The 20185-nt window shown below is 32.2% G+C and overlaps 3 protein-coding genes across 3 annotated transcripts; all 3 read right to left on the reverse strand.

The window, feature by feature from the left end:
- Positions 1–3652: 3652 nt before the first annotated feature.
- Positions 3653–4652, reverse strand: MONOS_15140 (uncharacterized protein; the record flags this gene model as incomplete). Its single annotated transcript, XM_067867997.1, has 2 exons — positions 3653–4300; positions 4347–4652. The coding sequence occupies 2 exons, from the start codon at positions 4650–4652 to the stop codon at positions 3653–3655; spliced, it is 954 nt and encodes a 317-aa protein (XP_067728208.1).
- A 2597-nt stretch (positions 4653–7249) lies between these two features.
- Positions 7250–7456, reverse strand: MONOS_17521 (uncharacterized protein; the record flags this gene model as incomplete). Its single annotated transcript, XM_067870449.1, has 1 exon — positions 7250–7456. One exon carries the CDS (start codon positions 7454–7456, stop codon positions 7250–7252), a length of 207 nt encoding a protein of 68 aa, XP_067728209.1.
- Positions 7457–15373: 7917 nt separating this feature from the next.
- MONOS_17522 (uncharacterized protein) lies at positions 15374–15903 on the reverse strand (the record flags this gene model as incomplete). Its single annotated transcript, XM_067870450.1, has 2 exons — positions 15374–15726; positions 15795–15903. The coding sequence occupies 2 exons, from the start codon at positions 15901–15903 to the stop codon at positions 15374–15376; spliced, it is 462 nt and encodes a 153-aa protein (XP_067728210.1).
- Positions 15904–20185: the final 4282 nt, after the last annotated feature.

A 20185-nucleotide genomic window follows, 5' to 3' on the forward strand; every position in this document is an offset into this window, starting at 1 on the left:
AGTTTGGTAAATTTTTCGTTAAGAACTATATATATATGAGAACATAGTTATTAGATCTAATAGTGCACAAATGAGAATCTATCGTTATGGTTTTTTGATCATAAACTTTGAAAACATTTGATACGATTTTTCACAAAAGAATCATTGAAAACAGCGCTTTGGAGTTTATCTGTATTTATTTTTATCATTAAAAGTCATTATTAACAACCAAAAAAATAAATAAAGAAAATTTTTGAGTTATATTTTGGCGCAAAAAATTTTTTGATAAAGTTTCATACTCGAAAAAAAAAAGTGATTTATTGGTCATAGTCATTATTCTCAACTGATTTTTTTGATATTTTTCTTTAAATTTAAAAATAAAAATGAAATGTTTTTTCACTTCTCACAAACAATTTATTTTTTTTAAACTTTTTGAATTTTCTATTTTTTTGATTTATTTTATTATTGATATGTTTTATTTATAAAGGTGTAATTTTTCCCCTGTTGTACTCTATTCTGTGAAAACAGTTAACTGTTTTATGTTTCAAAAGTCATCAAAAATCAGTGAAACAGAGAAAAATGAAAATTTTTGATCAAACATGAAAGTGTGAACTTTTGAATACAAAAATGATTTCAAAATTACTATATAATTTTGACCTAATGAATTGGAAAACAAGATTGAATTATTAACTTCAAGTGAGGTTTTTCACTCTCCCCACTAAATTAAAAAAAATGGCACACATTCACACACTAAAAAGAAAAGAAAAGAAAATAAAAGAAAGAAAAAAAGAAAATGATCAATATCAAAAATCGGAGGTGTAAAATTGTTCACTTATTATTAGAATCACAAAATTTTAAGATATTTCAAAAGAATCAATTCAATTATTCTATTTCATCGTTTTCAACTCAAAATTGTTTGTTTTATAAAATCATACAGAAAGGAAAAGATAAAAGAGAAACATGCAGATTCATTTCACATTCCATCGTCATTATCAATCCCGTCTCCGCACCCAAATCCACCTCAATTTCCACTCTCAAACACCCTCTTCTCCAACATCTCATCTCCCCATTCCAATCCATCTCTTCCATCCCTTCCCTCACACTCACTTTATCCATTCACATCAACCACCTCAACCTCTTCTTCCTCTTCCACCAACACCAACACAAACATCAATTCAATCCCCTCTTTCTCTCTTCACTCATCTCTCTTCATCCACTCATCCATCTTCATCCACACCCACAACCCCATCGATGGTGCCATCCTCCCCAACCTCAACAGCCCATCCACTTCTCTCTCTGCCTTCAACGCTTCTTTTCTTCACCAAACACGCTTTTCATCAAATGGACCTATTGGACATGTTGGAACTGAATCTCAAAGAGCGAAACCTGGAAGACTGGACTCTTTTGATCTGAATAGCCATAAATTTGAATGGTGCGAATGGAATGATTCAAATGGTGGATCTTCAGCAGGTGGTGCACTTTTTGTAAACAAAGCAAATGCCAACCTCACAATCACTTCTTGTTCGTTCAACAATTGTTCAACAAATGATCATGGTGGAGCGTTATATTGTGGATATTTGTTAAAAATTGATATCACAAAATCCAATTTCACGAGTTGTTCAGCTGCTCATGGAGGAGCAATTGATATAGATGGCCATCAATCATCTTCTGTTAATTCATTCTCAGATAACATGGTGGGAAATTGTTCAATAACAAATTGGTGTGGAACTGGTTGGTATTTCTTACTCGATAACATGACATCGTCTTGCCAATTCCTGTTTTCCAAATGTTGGTGTATCGCAAATTCTGGTGGTGATTCTGCTGGCTCTCTCACATTTCATTGGCCTCCACAAAATAAACCAAATCAATTTTCAATCAATGATTGTCAGTTTATAAACAACAAATTGACAAGTTCATCAACTTCCTATGGTGGTGCCGCAATGTGTTTTTATCCTCCGTATTCCTGGATGAATGAAGAAAAATTCATCACATTCTGCTTCTTCGAAGGAAATACAGCAACAAATGGCAGAGGGAATGACGTGTTCTTCAGTGGCAATTCCATAACTCAATCTCCATTCGAGAATTGTGGATCAACAACAGAATCAAATAGAGTGTATAATAATGGGCAAGCTGACAATGCAGTGTATAATGGCTGGCTCCCCCTCATTGCCCAGAACAAAATCGTTTCTAACAGCGGAACTGATGCTGATGCCTGTGGCAGACCCCAACAGACCCTATGTGCCACCATCGAGTATGCCTTCACTGGCTTCATTTCCCTCCTCCAAAACGCCTCTCTCACCCTCCTCACCTCAACATTTGCTCCTCTTCAAGCACTCACTTTCAGCACATGTGATACAAAAATCACCGGAAACGATATCCTTTTTCATTTCCAGTGATTTCTTTATAATTTCCTTCCATTTTCTTTATCGGTCATTTTCCATATCATAATATATTTCTTGAGCCTTCGTAGCTTTTCATTTGAGGAGTATATCATAACTTGTCTTTCGAGAAGTCTGATATTTGCTCATACAAAAATATTTCTTCGAAATTTCTTCATTTATTTTCTCTTCTTCATCGAATGAAAATTAAGCTTGTAGCTTTAAGGAATCATCTATTTCTTCTCTTCAAAAATAATTTCTTCAAGCATAGCAACAATCCCTTCAAAAATATCTGTTTCTTTTGTTTCACTGGTTCCAACTTGCCTGTTGGCTGTCGAAGCTCTCATCTCATTGAATTGTCCTTCAAATATTGATTTTCCAATAAATCGCTTTCTCTCTTTGTTTCATCTTCGATGACTCATTAAAAGTGTATCGCATTGTGAAATCTCTGGAAGATCATCCATGCAACTGTTTGTTCAAAAAAATCTTTTCCAACCTTGTTATTTCTTCTTCCTGTAATTCTTTCAATCTCAAAATGAATTATGCAGAAGCAACCTTCATGGATTGTGCACCCGATGATCGGCTATTCTTGGTTTGATATTGATCACTTCCATCGCTATATAATTTCAGCTGACATTCAGTAATTGAATAAATTTTTCTTTTGTTTTTTCTTTTAAAAATGAAAGACGATGGATGGTAGAGAATTTTATTATTTGAATGGAATGAAAACACCAGCATTTTTTTTGTTGATCATCGAAGGCTCACTAAAGAAGAAGATAAGAAAAAAGATATGAATGCTCGTTTCATCAAGTAGTTGAATTGAGCCACAAAAATGTATTCGAAGGGTAATGCTTTGTTTTTGCTCACAATTAGATCAAAAATCAAAAAAGAAGTTGAATGAGCAGAAGATCGCTGATGTGAGAGACAATTGAGAAATGTTGAATGATTCATATTGAAAGATCATCATCATCAGAAGAAGAAGTAGGAGGATGAGGAGGAGAAGAAGTGAATGAAGTTGATGTGCTTGTAGATGCAAATGTTGAGAAAGTGAATGGTGTTTCGATAATTTGCTGATGAATCCTTCTTCGATTTTTGATTTCAGGCAGAAAATCTAAGCAAAGTGTGGTTTGAATCGTTACAGGCTTATTTTTCTTTTTTGTTGTTTTCATCATTTCTTTTGCTCCTCTTTCTTTCTGAGTCTTTCTAATGTCTTTGTCAAAGCCATCTCCTTCTTCTTCTTCTTCTGTTTCCTCTTCCTCTTCTTCTTCATCTTCATCTTTCTCATTATCGATGCATTAATCTTTCAGACACAACGATCCCTTTTCATCTTTATCACACACTAACTCATTTGCACTCCTCTTCTCATCCTTCTTCTCTCCCTTCCCCTCCTTCTGACCGCCAACCCGAATCAACTGGCTAGCCACATACGCTTCATAGTTCAGAAGGATGCTCTGTGGTTCAAACACATCCCTCGTTACTGACACGCTGCTGCTTGCAAACACACCAGCATTGCCCAATCTGCTCTTCCCGAGAATCGCACGAGGGATCGGCACAGTCAAAAGCGGTGGCAGCGAGAAAGAAGAAATAGAAGAAAAAATAGAGGAAGAAGGAGAGGAAGAAGAAGACATGTTTGATAAAGAGGCAAAGCTTGGGCTTGATATGTCAAGGGACTTCTGCGTGAGTGAAGAGAAGTCTGTGGCAGGAGATGAAGGAGTGAGTGGTTTCGGCGGAGTTCCAACAAGATCAGAAGGGGCAGACAATTGTGTGTGTGACAAGGGAAAAAAAGGTGGAGAAGCAAATGTTGAGGATACCTTGATGTTTTCAACGTGTAACTTAGCAGATGAGAGTGAGCTGTCAAACGAGTAAAATGTCTGCTGCTGTTCATCTTCATCGTCGCCTCCTTCTTCTCTTCCCATGTCCCTCCTCCTCCTTTCTGTTACTGCCTGTGGAAGCCTTGTGTCGAAAGCGTCAATTTGAGATGCAATAAACTCGTCTTTTTCCGTCTTCGTCTTCGCCTTTGGCTCTTCCTGCTATCTTTCTTTCCTCTCCTCTGAACTCAATTTGCTTCTGAAATCCGCCTTCTTTGCCTCTTCCATTTGAACTTGCACTCCTCTCTCTTCGCTTCTTGGCGGCGTCATTCATCGAGCTGAAGACTGTGATGTGTCCGGCAACTTCTTCCCCCTCCCATCCCGATTCACCCGATTCAGCTGTTGGTGCACTGAATCCGAACGAAGAGCCGAAGCAGATCGGAAAACACTGCTGCAGAAGAGGAAAACAGCTTCGATTATCATCCATTGAAGCTATCGAATGTGAAATGGAGACAACTGCGAAGAAGAGAATAACAAAAAAAGAGGGGGAACAATGAGGAATAGGGAGATATGTCATACGTTGTTGAAACTTGAGGTATCTGAGCAGAGATTACGTTCCATCTTTTGTTCCGAAAGAGAAGTGTCTGTCTTGTTCCGTTCAGCCAATGAGCTGCCCATGCAATCAAAGCAGAGTTACGAAAAATGCAGGTAAGTTGTGTTTTCTTGTTTCGTTTTTCCTGTTGTTTCCAAAGCAACCCCACAAATTCTCTTGGTATGGGTTTATTGTTGTGTTTCAGCCGATCTCCATGCGATCCTCTTTCTTGAATGCTTCTGTCTTATTCATTCCACACAGATTAATCGAGTCGTTTCCTTTCACTCCAACAAATAATTAATATCCATCCTTTAGCCACCACTTCATTATTGCATTCTTTGAAACCCAATTATTGTAGTCATAACCCACTCTCTTCCCATCAATGTTCGTTGCGCAAGATTCATTGAACTAGTTGTTCGATGTATTAAAATGATTATAAAAGCCATAATTTATTGTATCGTGACCATATGAAGCGGAAGCGTTAAATCTGCAATCGTGGAAAAAAAAAGAAATAGCAATAAATGTTATCACCTGGAGCATCTAATTGATATGGTCTGAAATCCAATCCTTCGCCAACTGACACTGCTGAGCACTAAATAAATTGGAGGCTCCGAATTTTGAATGCGGCTGGAACACCGTAGCAATTCATCCCTCCTCCAACAGTATTTGTGAGTGATCGTCCGGTGAATAACCCCTCGAAGGTTCAATCATTCTTTCCTTTACAACTTTCCTTTTCAATGTGGCTTTTCAAATCTGAAATTTTCCTGGAAGAATTCCTTTTGGCAAACAAATTTGAATGATGACTTTTTAGCAATTCTCAGAATATGCCTATCGAATAATTAGCAAAATTATTTTCCTTTCCAACTATTATTATCTGGCTGATCCTTTTTGAAATCATACTTTCGTTCGAGTTTTGATCAAAAAAAACTTTCTTAAAGGGATTTTTTTAAAAAAACAATTTCTAAGAAATGTTATCATGTGATGTGTCCATTAACCGTTGAAGTTCTTTTTTTCTCAATTCCATTGAAATAGATTTTTTGATCAAAACTCGAACGAAAGTATGATTTCAAAAAGGATCAGCCAGATAATAATAGTTGGAAAGGAAAATAATTTTGCTAATTATTCGATAGGCATATTCTGAGAATTGCTAAAAAGTCATCATTCAAATTTGTTTGCCAAAAGGAATTCTTCCAGGAAAATTTCAGATTTGAAAAGCCACATTGAAAAGGAAAGTTGTAAAGGAAAGAATGATTGAACCTTCGAGGGGTTATTCACCGGACGATCACTCACAAATACTGTTGGAGGAGGGATGAATTGCTACGGTGTTCCAGCCGCATTCAAAATTCGGAGCCTCCAATTTATTTAGTGCTCAGCAGTGTCAGTTGGCGAAGGATTGGATTTCAGACCATATCAATTAGATGCTCCAGGTGATAACATTTATTGCTATTTCTTTTTTTTTCCACGATTGCAGATTTAACGCTTCCGCTTCATATGGTCACGATACAATAAATTATGGCTTTTATAATCATTTTAATACATCGAACAACTAGTTCAATGAATCTTGCGCAACGAACATTGATGGGAAGAGAGTGGGTTATGACTACAATAATTGGGTTTCAAAGAATGCAATAATGAAGTGGTGGCTAAAGGATGGATATTAATTATTTGTTGGAGTGAAAGGAAACGACTCGATTAATCTGTGTGGAATGAATAAGACAGAAGCATTCAAGAAAGAGGATCGCATGGAGATCGGCTGAAACACAACAATAAACCCATACCAAGAGAATTTGTGGGGTTGCTTTGGAAACAACAGGAAAAACGAAACAAGAAAACACAACTTACCTGCATTTTTCGTAACTCTGCTTTGATTGCATGGGCAGCTCATTGGCTGAACGGAACAAGACAGACACTTCTCTTTCGGAACAAAAGATGGAACGTAATCTCTGCTCAGATACCTCAAGTTTCAACAACGTATGACATATCTCCCTATTCCTCATTGTTCCCCCTCTTTTTTTGTTATTCTCTTCTTCGCAGTTGTCTCCATTTCACATTCGATAGCTTCAATGGATGATAATCGAAGCTGTTTTCCTCTTCTGCAGCAGTGTTTTCCGATCTGCTTCGGCTCTTCGTTCGGATTCAGTGCACCAACAGCTGAATCGGGTGAATCGGGATGGGAGGGGGAAGAAGTTGCCGGACACATCACAGTCTTCAGCTCGATGAATGACGCCGCCAAGAAGCGAAGAGAGAGGAGTGCAAGTTCAAATGGAAGAGGCAAAGAAGGCGGATTTCAGAAGCAAATTGAGTTCAGAGGAGAGGAAAGAAAGATAGCAGGAAGAGCCAAAGGCGAAGACGAAGACGGAAAAAGACGAGTTTATTGCATCTCAAATTGACGCTTTCGACACAAGGCTTCCACAGGCAGTAACAGAAAGGAGGAGGAGGGACATGGGAAGAGAAGAAGGAGGTGACGATGAAGATGAACAGCAGCAGACATTTTACTCGTTTGACAGCTCACTCTCATCTGCTAAGTTACACGTTGAAAACATCAAGGTATCCTCAACATTTGCTTCTCCACCTTTTTTTCCCTTGTCACACACACAATTGTCTGCCCCTTCTGATCTTGTTGGAACTCCGCCGAAACCACTCACTCCTTCATCTCCTGCCACAGACTTCTCTTCACTCACGCAGAAGTCCCTTGACATATCAAGCCCAAGCTTTGCCTCTTTATCAAACATGTCTTCTTCTTCCTCTCCTTCTTCTTCCTATACTTCATTTTCCCAGCAAAACATTTCATTCATAAAGTGTTATCGTTGTGAAGATGTTTCAGTCAATGATAGCGCAAGAAATCAATTGCATATGCAAAGAAAGCAAATTATAGAAGATAGGGAGAATTCATTCCCTTGGAATGCAAGGAATGATTTATAAAAACTGGAACATCATCATCTGTAATTGATACAGTTTCAAGTTGAGGGGAGAAAAAGCAAAATTAGGTATCTTTGATTATTTCATCGAAATATTTTTCCTCATGCAATTGGATACTGTTTTTGGTTATTTTTTTTTTCCTATTTAATCAAAATTGTGAAATACGGATAGAAAAATAAACAAAAAAGAACAAAAAAACATCGTGAAATGATCAATTATATCTTGTTGCTAACTGCAAGTGATTTTGATTGCTTTTATCATTGGTGAATAAAAGAAAATTTTTTTTCACAGTTCATTCAACAAAAACAATTCAATGTTTTTTGATCATAAAACATATTAAACAAATCTTATCAATTATATGTCTTTTTTATATAAATGGATAACTGTAATTAATATTTAAGTGTTGTTTAAGAAAGTGATTCTTGAGTATTATTTTCTATGCTAATATAAATTTTATTTGAAAAAGTTAATTCGAAAAAGACAGACTTTATTCCAAAAAATTATTTATTTCAACAAAAGGAGTATATTCAGAATAAACATTATTTATTCGAATATTTTTTTTTCATTTCAATAAATTTTTTTATTTCAATTCCATCTATTTAAGAAAAATTTTGTTTGATTATTTAGCACAAGTTCTCTTCGCCTTTCGACCATGAAATTCTTTAATAACTTTATAATGAATTGTTTATTGTTGAAATGCATTTGAAACGTGCATATAAATGAGAGTTTATAAAAATAATGTTTTTGAAGTGTTTAAAATTCTAAATTTTTAAAATTATCAATGGTGATCTAATATGAAATAATTCAGAATATTCAATTTTATCTGCTTCACAGTCTCCTTCTCCATCCTCATTATCACATGGGTAATTTCGGGCAAGATAAAACAAATATGTTCCCGAATTTTTTCAATTAGATTGAATCAAATAATTATCTTATGATTTCTAAGTTAATATGTGACCATTTTTGTAGGTTTCTTTTTTTTTCGTTTTTTCAATTAAATTTTTTATTCAAATTCTTTCGAATAAAAGCTTTTGAGCACTGCTTTCGCTGTGATCGAAATCTTTTCTATTTTTTCAAAATCAATTTTAAAGTCTAAATCTCAATTTTTCTTGAAAAATGGGTAATTCTTTTTAAAAAGTCGCAAATGTTTAATTTTCAAATCAAACGAAAATTTCATATTTTGTTCAAAATTTCGTTTCCACTTATGAATCTTTTTTTGAATGTGTGAAATCGCATTATACTTAAACAGATTCTATATTAGTTAAATTTGGTGTATGCCAACGAAAATTTGAGCATAATATGAAAATTTTGATTTATTTGTAGATTAAACATTTGCGACTTTTCAAAATTCATTTAATGAATTTTTTAAAATTTGTCTTTTGAACACATCATGCGAGTGAAAAAGCCAATTTGCAGGAAAGACTGAGTATCTTTTTCTCGCATCAAAAAAAGGTGAAAATGCATCATATTGGAAATCCAAAAAATGTTAATCGAAAAAATCTGAGTTTTTAACATCAGTTTTCTAGTATAATAAAATAGGGTAAGGAAAAATTCTGCTGCTGATTCTATATGTCTCCATGGGGATTTCAAATACTACTGTTACAAAACGATTGGATTTATCATATAACAGTGTAGGCTATTGGTACAGTATTTGTCGTGAAGCATGGGCGAATTTTTTTATCGAGCATCCAATCATTTTAGGGGGACCTGGGACCGTTGTGGAAATCGATGAAGCAATTTTAAGGAGGAAAAAGGGCAAAAGAAGTAGCTCAAAACGGAAGCAATGGGTTATTGGAGTTGTTGAGAGGAAAACAGATGGAACAGTTCAGAAAAAAATGATTTGGATTGAAAAATCGAAAAAAAGAAAGCACTTGCAACCTATAATTCTAGCTTATATTTTTCAAAGATCAATAATTATGTGTGATGAGTGGGCTCCCTATAAAGTTTTTGACCGGATTAAGATTATGAACACAAAATTGTTTTAAATCAAAGAAACTTCAGAGATCCCATTACAGGGGCTAGCACTAATACCGTCGAAGGCATGTGGCACCATATGAGATCATTTTTTCCTAAATCAGGATTTCGCCATAAGTTTCTTCAAGATTATCTATCAACTTTCATCGTTAAAAGTGTTTTTAAAGTTGATTTTATTCAATTAGTCGGAATGATTTATCAATTTGAGCCTCTGAAAATACAAGAAGAAGATGCCACCGAAGATATCACATCAGATGTTGAGGATTTTGACGATTTAATTGAAAATGCAAATTCATCAAGTGGAGAAACTGACAGTGACAGTTTCGGTGCTGGCGATGGCTCTTCAGCTTCAAGTTACACGAATAATTGAAAAATATATAATTTTCAATTTATTTTTTTTTCTCAATTCAAACATGTTTCACAATCATTTTTTTCGACAAATAATCATTCAATGAACAAAATAAAATAGTCATTGGAAGTTGCTTATTCAATAAAAAAAGTCGGTCCCAATTCCTAACATTTTTTAAAACACATCATCCGAATGTTACAAATAAGTTTCTTTTCAAACAAATTCTGAATAACATATCTTTTTCTTGTTGAAACAAAAATGAATCAATAAAATTATCGATGAACTTTTCTTTGATTCCACAAGGAGGCAATGATCTTCTGAAATGAGACCAACAACCTTCTATCAAATAAGTGCATTCTCCTGTTTCTGTGTTTTTGAATTCGTATTTATGGCAAACTGTCAAATGTTTGAATCCATATTCATTCAAATACTTATACGCACCCCACTCATCACTGAAAATCGTTGTTCATTTCTGAATGCTGGCTTCAATGATGGGTTTCGAAGCATCCTTTTTTTTATTTGAAACACTGACAATAAAACATTCCACAACTTCATCATTTTCTTTTCTTTCTTCGAATCCAAAAAGCCAAATTCGTCACTTCTTTTTCCCTTTGTGGAACTTTCTTTTTCTCAGAATTGCCTCATCCATTTCCACAATACATACTTCTCCTCCAAGAATAAACCTCACACTCGACATTCGAATTCCGATTGATGCTCGAGCAACAGAATACCAATAACCGACTGTATTTCGACCAACTCTGGTCAAATATGAGCACTGATCAATTCGAAAATTTTGCTTGAAATGCAAAAAAACAAGAAATATTTTATTGATTTAAAGATGAATTCGATAAAAAGCTGTCTCCTTCAAATATGAAACGAATTTGTTGCATGTTGAACATCTCCATTATCGATTTGTTTCATCGACTGTTGATAATTTCATATATCTTCTACTAGATGGGTATTTTTTCGTTACATTGAAGTTGATAATATGAATGAACCACTCCCAACTTTTTTCCAAATCCTGAAAAAGCTCGTTATAATCAGCAACATCTGATTTCTTATCAGGAACAAGAGACATGAATTAAAATTTTGTTGTTGAATAATTGTGGTAATTAATTTGTTATAAAAACATATTTTAACCAAATATTCAAGTTTAACGTTCAAGTATTATTTCCCAAAATTCACCATTTGGGAGATTTTTTCCAAAATCATATTTTTTCATTCAAAATCTCTGTTCAAAAATTAATCTTGAATGTTAACAAATGAGCATTGAAAAGAAAAAAGACTTATTGAATGCATTTTTATTTTTGATTCGGAAAAATCGTATATTTTGATAAACAATTATCGAACTTTTTCTCTTTCGAATAATAATTTTCTTTCAAAAAATGTGCACCCCAAAAAAAGTTATGATATCAAAAAAAAAAAACACCAAATAATCAATCAAATTTCTTCATTTTCTTCCTCTTTTAATTCTTTCAAACTTTTCTTTTATTCTTTTTTTCAATTCGTTTAAAAATCTCCTCTCACACACAACTCACAAAGGTCAGTGCGTTTTTTCGCTTTTTTAAAGTTTCTGTTATTTTGCAGTGAGAAAAATTAAACATTTTTATTTCAACTTCATTCTTCATCTCAGAATATAATTCTTTTTTTGTTTTCTCTATTATTCTTTTTTCTGAGAAGGAGAATATATTTTCTTTGAAAATTATTGATATTTCTTATTTTATTCTTTATTATTATTATCACCTTTATAATTTTCTTCGATGTTTTTATTATTTATTTTTTCACTTTATAATTTTGCTTTCAAAACACCTATTCTTTTTTTTTTTCTGAAAAGATTATAATTTCCATTGGATTTTTATAGTTGCAATGTCATTTCTAATAATATAAGTGAGGAACCCACAAAAAAAAGAAGAACGATGAGAAGAACAAGAAGGGATGATAATGAAAAACTAAATGAATAATTTTTTTCCTCTGAAAATTTTCCATTTTCAATAAGTTAAAAATCAAAATTTGAAATACGAAAAACTGAATGGTTCATAGTCAGAGGTTTTTTTTTTCCCTCTGAAGCTAATCCTGACGATTCTTCGTCACTCGATTCTTCATGAAAAATATCATCTATATAAGGAATATCAGCATAGTCATCATCCTTGACAGGTTCTGGTTCAGGTGCATGGTGTTCCACAGGTTAACAATTAGAAATGTGCATCAAAATATCAGAAAATTCATAATCTTTCGATGATTCCACCATTTGCATTGCTAAATGATCGGGAATTAGTGATTTCCTTACTCCATAAGGGGGAAAAGATTTTCTGAGAGTGCCCCACAATCCCTCAATTGTATTGGTGCAGGCTCCACTTTCAGGATCCACAAAATGTCGTTTGTGACACACCGTTTTGTGCACGTTATTGTGAAGATTCAAAGTGGAATAGGCCTTCCATTCGACAGATATGATTGTTGTTCCAGTGTGTATTCTTTCTGGTATAATTGAAAGCAAAGTCTCTTTACGACGATTGGGTACAATCATCACGAATCTTGGACCAGCTCCTCCTCCTTCCAATTTCTCTACACCACCAAAAATCCAAATCTGTTCTTTTCACTATCCCCTCTTGAACTTTCTCCTACTCCAAATAGCCTCAAAAATTTCGAATGTCTTTCCCTCCCCTCCGATTTGGACTTGGTTCTCAATCCAAACATTCATGCGCACAACTTTAGCCACACTCCCCAAAAATCCAATTGTCTTTCCGTTTATTCCTATGAATCTTGAAATACGCTTTATGGAAATTCCCTTCTAATACCATAAAAGAATCCTCATTGTTTTCCCAAATCCTATTTTATTTTGTGAAAAGACTGTTCCATAGAAAACTGATTTTTCATAAATGCATTTGGAACTATACCAATATTTAAGGAACTTCTCTCCCTTTTAAACTTTCATATATCTTCGGCACTTGAGATACTGCATATTTCTCCCACACAATATGTTCATGAAAAATCACCTCCATGTTGCATCTTCATCGTAGATTAGATCATCAATCTCATCCGCTTTTGTGATATCAAAAATGTGCACAGCCAAAAAATAAAAATTAAATGTTTAATAAGCCATAAATATGGGGATTTAATCTTTTTCATCAAACGCTGTTTCATTTGAAAATGAGTCTCCAACAACTGTCTTTCAAATATTATTACATCATTAATTATTATATGTGGGTGATTCTTTTTGAAAAGTCGTTAATGTTTAATTTTCAAATAAATCAAAATTTTTATATTTTTTAACTCAAAATTTTGTTTGCATACACCAAACATCATTAATATGGAACTGATTACTTAATAATGTTATTTCATGAATACTAAAGAAGATTCGTGAACAGTTACAGAAATTTGAGCATTATATGAAAATATAATTGATTAGAAAATTTAACATTTTCGACTTTTCAAAAGGAATTACCCATATACGTTATAATGCTGTTATATAATCATATGATTACTCACAAATGATAAACTTTTATTAAAAATTCAATAAATTAGTTATTATGATGATAAAAAAGTTAAAAAATAAGTTGAAAAATTTTGAAGAAAAGGGAGATTCCTTTTAATTTTTCAATGTTTCATAACGAAAAAATTTGCTGGGATTGGTTTTGGTTACAAATTATATCGGACAAAAAGATGGAGTGCGAGAAGTGCGGATCAATAATGTATTTTACTAAGGATTCTGTTCAGGAAAGAATTTTTCTGTGTTCTCATTGCAAATCCAAAAAAACTGCATATGAAGATGCATATATGAAAGATTAAAAATTAGGATTTTCTAAAGGATTTCTTTTGCTGCTCTTCACATTTGTGGGATAAATAATAAACATATTTGCATTCTGCTAAATGTTAATAAAGATTCAGTTTCATATAACATGCATTTATAACGACATGTTGGAGAAACAAACCTGTGTCAAAATTTTGAACAGTTGGGAAAAGATGGACAGATCGTTGAAATCAATGAAATGCTGCTCAGACGAAGAAAATATCACCATGGAAGGAGAAAAAAGCAAATTTGGTTTTTCAGCGTTAAAGAAATGAAAACATGTGGATGTTAAGGAAATTCCATTATTATTGGAGTTAAGAACAGATAAAAGGGACAATTATAACCATCAATTATTAAAAACGTAACACCAAAATCTCCCATTTATTCAGACAAATGGAAGGCTAACGCAACATTAAAATCGTTGGGGTTCGATCGTCACACCGAATGACATTAATACAGATACAAAACTGGAAAAGTGTGTGTACAAATTCTATTGAAGCTGTAAGGAGTGAATTACGGAAATATCTCCCTTCGCGTGGAATTCAAAATAGATATATAGACGATATAATTGCAGAATTTATATAAACAAAAAGAAAATCAACGGAATTTTCTGAATTTGCGAAGGGCATGTTTTTTTATAATGAAGTGGAAAATAAAAAAATTGGAACTCCGATCGAATTTAGAGACTTAGAATCTAAAGAATCTGACGGAGATAATGATTCTTCTTTTAACAGAAACAGATGAAATATCATATGACAAATCTTCTGATAGCGATCATATTGATGTGATAAACAAGAGGAGCAGACCCTGAATAGTTTTTAATTTCTGCTTTTTTTACGTTAAAACCACATCGTCACTTTTCAATATCACAAAACGATTCTTGCAGAAATGATTATAAATATTTAATAGAAGTAAAATTTACAAAACATTAAGATTATTGTGAGTTGATCTTATCGTCTTTTGGAAAATAAAGATTGATTGTTAAAAAAATCTTTTTGCATTATATCTCGGTCATCATTAAATGAATTTTTTTTCTTATTTTAAAGATTTTCCAAAAAATATTTTTTCAAACGAATATTTTTTGTAATAAATTTAAAAATAAGTTCAACATGAAACTTTTCTTTCACAAAAAAAAGTCAAACCCAAGTGATAAAAACTTAATATTCAAAAATACGTTTGAAGCACTTTGAAAATAATAAAGATAAAAGAAGGAAACTTTCTTTTCTTTCTTAATTTTTTCATTATTAACAATTTGATTTATTTTGATTTTTCGACATATCAATTCAATGTTTCCATTGTGCTCTTTTCTCTGTAAACTAAAAAATACTTTAATTTTTTTTCTTCCATTGATATTCAATTTTATTATGATTTTGTTGTAATAATTGACATTATTAACATTTTTTCTTATTTCTTTTTTTCTTTTCTTTTCTTTTCTTTTCTTTTTTGCTTTTCAATCTCTAAATGATTAAAAGAAATACATTTCTTCTCTTATTATCCATCATCTTTACATAAATCATATGCCTGAATATTTAAATTTATTAGCCAAACTGCAATTTCGATATCATACTTTGCATCATCCAAGCCGTTTTAGTTCCTGTTAACACGTTTATTCCACTGCCACTTCATTCTTCCGAAAAAGCATTCAACAGGAATCCGTTTCTTTGTTTGTCTTTCATTAATTGCTATTTCTTCTATCGTTTGAGCATTTTTAATTGGTGTGATTACATCAATTCCTTCAACAGCACCTTGATATCCTCTGTCTGCCATAACTTTCCAATGTTTAATTCCTTCGTCCAATCCATATTTATCTCTTTCGTATTCTGATATTTGTAAATATTCTTTCAACGGCTTCAAGTCTCGTTCAAACAATGAGAAATCATGGATGTGACCCTCAACAACTTCTGAAGCAAACAATGCTTCAAAAGGATGGCTTGTTGCAACTGAAAGCTGTTTAATAATCCATAAACTTTATGATGCCTATCCCAGAGCAACTTCTGATTTTCAAAACTGCTAGCTGGCTTGTCTGTTCTTATAGACGTTGCGTCCACTTGTAGTGCAACCGTTCCAAAAGATTCATCTGTATCTGTATATTTTGGTCTTCTTTTCTCAATGTTCATTTTTCTCAAAATTTTCAACAGGAGTGGACGTATTTGGATTATTGCATCAGAAATAATGTGGTTGCTTTTGTTGGATCAAATCCCAATTCTTGTTTGTGCAGTTCCAGAAAACAGCCATTTTAGGTTATAAAGCATTTTGTCAGTTAGCGATGAAGAACCTTTTGTTTCTTTTTTCGGAGTCTGGATTTTTTCGTTTTCAAGTTCGCAAATTATGCTGAGTATTTGTTTTTCAGTTAATTTTTATTTATCAAAAGATTTTTTGTTTGAACAAATAATCAAATAGCTTTCTTTCGGACTAGGAATTTGAAAACTTCATAATTTCTGTATTCAATATATTTTGTAAACAATATCAAAGCTTGTTAAAACTATTCGGAAAATATAATCAAATTTATTGTTTTTTTCATCCAATTATGTAAAAAAAATACCAGTCAAAAAACATTTTGAAAATAATGAGAATTATTTGCATATTGAAAATCGAAAACCTTTGCATATGGGTGATTCTTTTTGAAAAGTCGCAAATGTTTTTATTATCATATTAATCAAAAATCTAACGATTTGCTCAAATTTCTGTTTTAGCTTACAAATCTCTCTGAGAATGTTGGAAATTGTTTTATCAAGTTTAAGATTCCATTTAAGTGAAGTTTGATATTAGTTAACAGAAATTTGAGTAAATTATGAAAATTTAATTTTATTTGAAAATAAAACATTTGTGACTTTTCAAAAAGAATTACCCATATGTTTAAAGATGGTTTGACAAATAAAATGGAAAAATGATTTTGAATTTCAATTTTATCAAATAAATTTATATATTCACATTGCGAAAGACAATCATAAAGAACAAACGATGGGTCGAGATAACTTGAAAACAGATATGAAAACTATGCAAAGAAGGAGATTGAATATTGAATTGTGCTGAGTTTCCGTGTGAACTTAAATAAGTTTCTTTCTTTATAAATTAACAAAAAATATAGAATAAAAAAAAAATGAAATTAAATAAAAATAAAAATAAAAATAAAAATTTTTGAATATGCAATATATAAAGGACATGTTCGTTTGATTTTCTTCTGAGGATATTAATCACAAATTTCAATTTAAACAACTTTATTCAAATTTGTTTCTATTTGGTTTTTAATCAACATTTGTTTTTAAATCTCCTAATCAATTACTTTGTGTTCTTTAATAAAGAAACTTCGTTATCTCCCTCTTAATTTGTTCACCTCAAAAAATCGCTTTTTTTTTTTTTTTTAAATATTTCAAGCATTTCAATTGTTTCTATATTGATTGATAACAAAATGAATGTGTGAGTTATTCTTTTTGAAAGAAATCAAAGTTAAATATCATGGAAGAATTGAAATGTTTTTTTTAAAATTTTTTTTGTCGTTATCCTATAAATATCTCAAAATGTTCATATTTTCGTTTCAAATAAGTTTTACGTATTCCAATTTTCAAAAGTGTGCAGTTTGTTGAATTTGTTGTAAAAAAATATAAAATTGGATTCAATTTTTTTTAACACAAATATAAAACCAAAAAATTTTTCAAAATAAAAATTTTACAAATAAAACATAAAAATGAATGAAACAGTACTTGAAAATGAAAACATTTATAAAACGTTATATTCACTGCTGACGTTCAACTTTAACAACGAAATAATCTTTATAAATTTGTTTATATTTTATATTTTATGTAACTCCTTCAAAATTCTGAAAGCCACAAAGAAAATTTTGCTCATCCCTCCCAGTATCTCCTTACGCTGTTCAATTCGAAAAAGGAAGATTTGTGAAAAATGAGTCGAGCGTTGTATTTTTTAAAAAAAAAAAAAAAAAAAAAAAAAAAAAAAAAAGATAAAAATGTTGAACAGATGAAAAGTTTTACGAAAGCATCTATTTTTTAAGCAGAAAACTGTTGAAAAAAGAAAAAGCCAAAATCTGGAAAATTGCATCGAAACAGAAAACGTGCTGTAAGAAGAATTAAAAGAGAAAAGAAGAAAAAATATGTGGAAAGAATGAAAAAATTTTGAAAGAAGAACATGAGAAAGTGAATGATAAAGAAGAAGAAGAAGAAGAAGAAGAAAACGATGAAGATGAAAACGAAGACGAAAAAAATGAGGAAGAAAATGCTGAAATAATTAGTAATTATTCCTATGATAGAAATTTTGACGAAGACAAAGAAGATTGACTGATTCAGAAATTTCAAAATCAATTCCTATAAATTCAACAATGGACGAAGCAAAAACAATGGAATTGGATGATTATCACACGAAATAAATATTTTGCCATAGTAAACTGGAAGAAAAAGAAAAGACCCAAGAAAAATTGGAAAAGAATACGAGGAAAACATAAACAAAATATTTCGAACCTTTGTTCAGTACTCCGAAGAAAACTTCGACATTGCGAAGTCAGCTGTTCATTAATTCCAAAAGAATGAGAATGATCTGAAAAAATCAAATACTGATGTCAAAGATAGTGAATTTCAAATGAAATGTGAAACAAAATACAAAATGATTAGCAATGCAGAGTTATCATGGAGCTGATGACAAACTATTATATCCAATGCAGAGGCCAACAACCCCAACGTGGGATCCAGCCCTCAACCCTTCAGATTCTGTACCAAATTCTCCATCTAGATTGCAGCGCACCTTGTCATCAAAAAGGACAGAAGATTTTCTTCCTTATATGGAAGTTAGAATTCCGTTTTCCAATGACACATGGATAACACATCGATTGGTATATTGGATGAATGCGCAATTTTGCAAAGCAACAGACAACAACACTTGGCCATTGGAACCAAAAACTGTTTATGAGTTTTTGAAGGTTTTGGGAATTGCATCAAAATGTTCGGTTTCAACAATTGAAAATGGAATAGTCTGATCATTGTGTGCAATTTCGTGGAGGAAAGCAAACATTAACATTACTACAGAAGTGAGACTGAAAGTTTTTGAGACTCAAAGAGATATTAAGAAAGAAAGAAATAGCTGGAAAGATGAAGAAACAATAATTGAAAATGAGCAAGAAAAGGAGAAGAAATGGGGAAAAATACGGACTTTCAAGCTTTTTTTGCACAAAGCATTGCATAATTGCGTCTCTCATAACATTATATAACTTTATCAGATTTTGAAATAAAATTGATTTTAATATCCGTAAACAGGAATCGCAGAAATCAAAACAATTCGTTTTCCAACATTTCATGAATGTCAAAAAATGGACCTATTTGTTTCAAATTTTTTGATCTCAAAAAGTCAATGAAAAGTGCATAATTTTTCAATGAAAATGCCTGATGCAAATTATTTTGCCCCAAATGGCAAAACAATCTGTTGCTGGTTAAATATCTGGAAAGAATATTAGAATGCATGCCTGATTGGTTCATGGATAAACCTAGGAAGGCATCCCTCTTTCTGTTTGCCCTATCAACTGGCTCAAGAGGACATTCATGCTCGCACATAAAGCTGAAACACATTGTCAGAGTATTTTCCAAAAAGGAATCAACATTCGTTATGGTAACGATAAATGTTGAAACTGGAAAAGGTGTTAAGTGAGATGATCATTGCATGTCCATGGAAGGAGATATCTCCAAAAAGCATACGCTCAATGTGGTTTGGTGGTTGGAACAGTACTTGGTGGAGGAATACGGGCTATCGTTGACAAAGTTAGAAGAGTGGGATTTATGAGAATTACTCATGCAGTGTCTGCGGTGTGTAAGAAAAGGTTCAATAAAATAAAGTTGGCAAGAAAGAGATATGCAAGATGGCTATTCCAGTGGAAGATATAACTTTTGTTCCCTGAAATCAGAACTTATGAATACAGTCTTGTTTCAAACTAATATTCAAAAAATTCGTAAAAAACTGCCTTCAAAACAATCATTTTTTTTTGTACATAAAGCAAGAAAGAATCAAAAACACGATCTTTTTAAAAAAAGATAACTTTTCAATCGATATAAATGTTAAACAGTTTAAGTTTGTCTTTCTCTGAAATGAAGAATGAATCAACGAATGAAAATGATATTTCATTCTTTTGTTTTAACAAAATCATTTTATGGTCGAAGCCAGATGAATCCAAGATCAACTTTTTTATTCATATTTTTTTTTATATTTGTGCTATTCTCGATAAACTATTGATTCACCATTTTTCATTATTCACATCAACAATTCGTTTTTTCCAAAACTTTTAATGTCAAATTGAAAAATGTGTGTATGTTAATATCTGTCTTTGGTTTTTGATGATTATCATTTGAAAATCAAAAAAAATTTTTTTAGTGAAATAAGTTGAAAAAAATTATTTTTTAATAT

The sequence above is a fragment of the Monocercomonoides exilis genome (genome assembly GCF_001643675.1).
Source record: "Monocercomonoides exilis strain PA203 chromosome Unknown scaffold20-1493094, whole genome shotgun sequence".
NCBI lineage: Eukaryota > Preaxostyla > Oxymonadida > Polymastigidae > Monocercomonoides > Monocercomonoides exilis.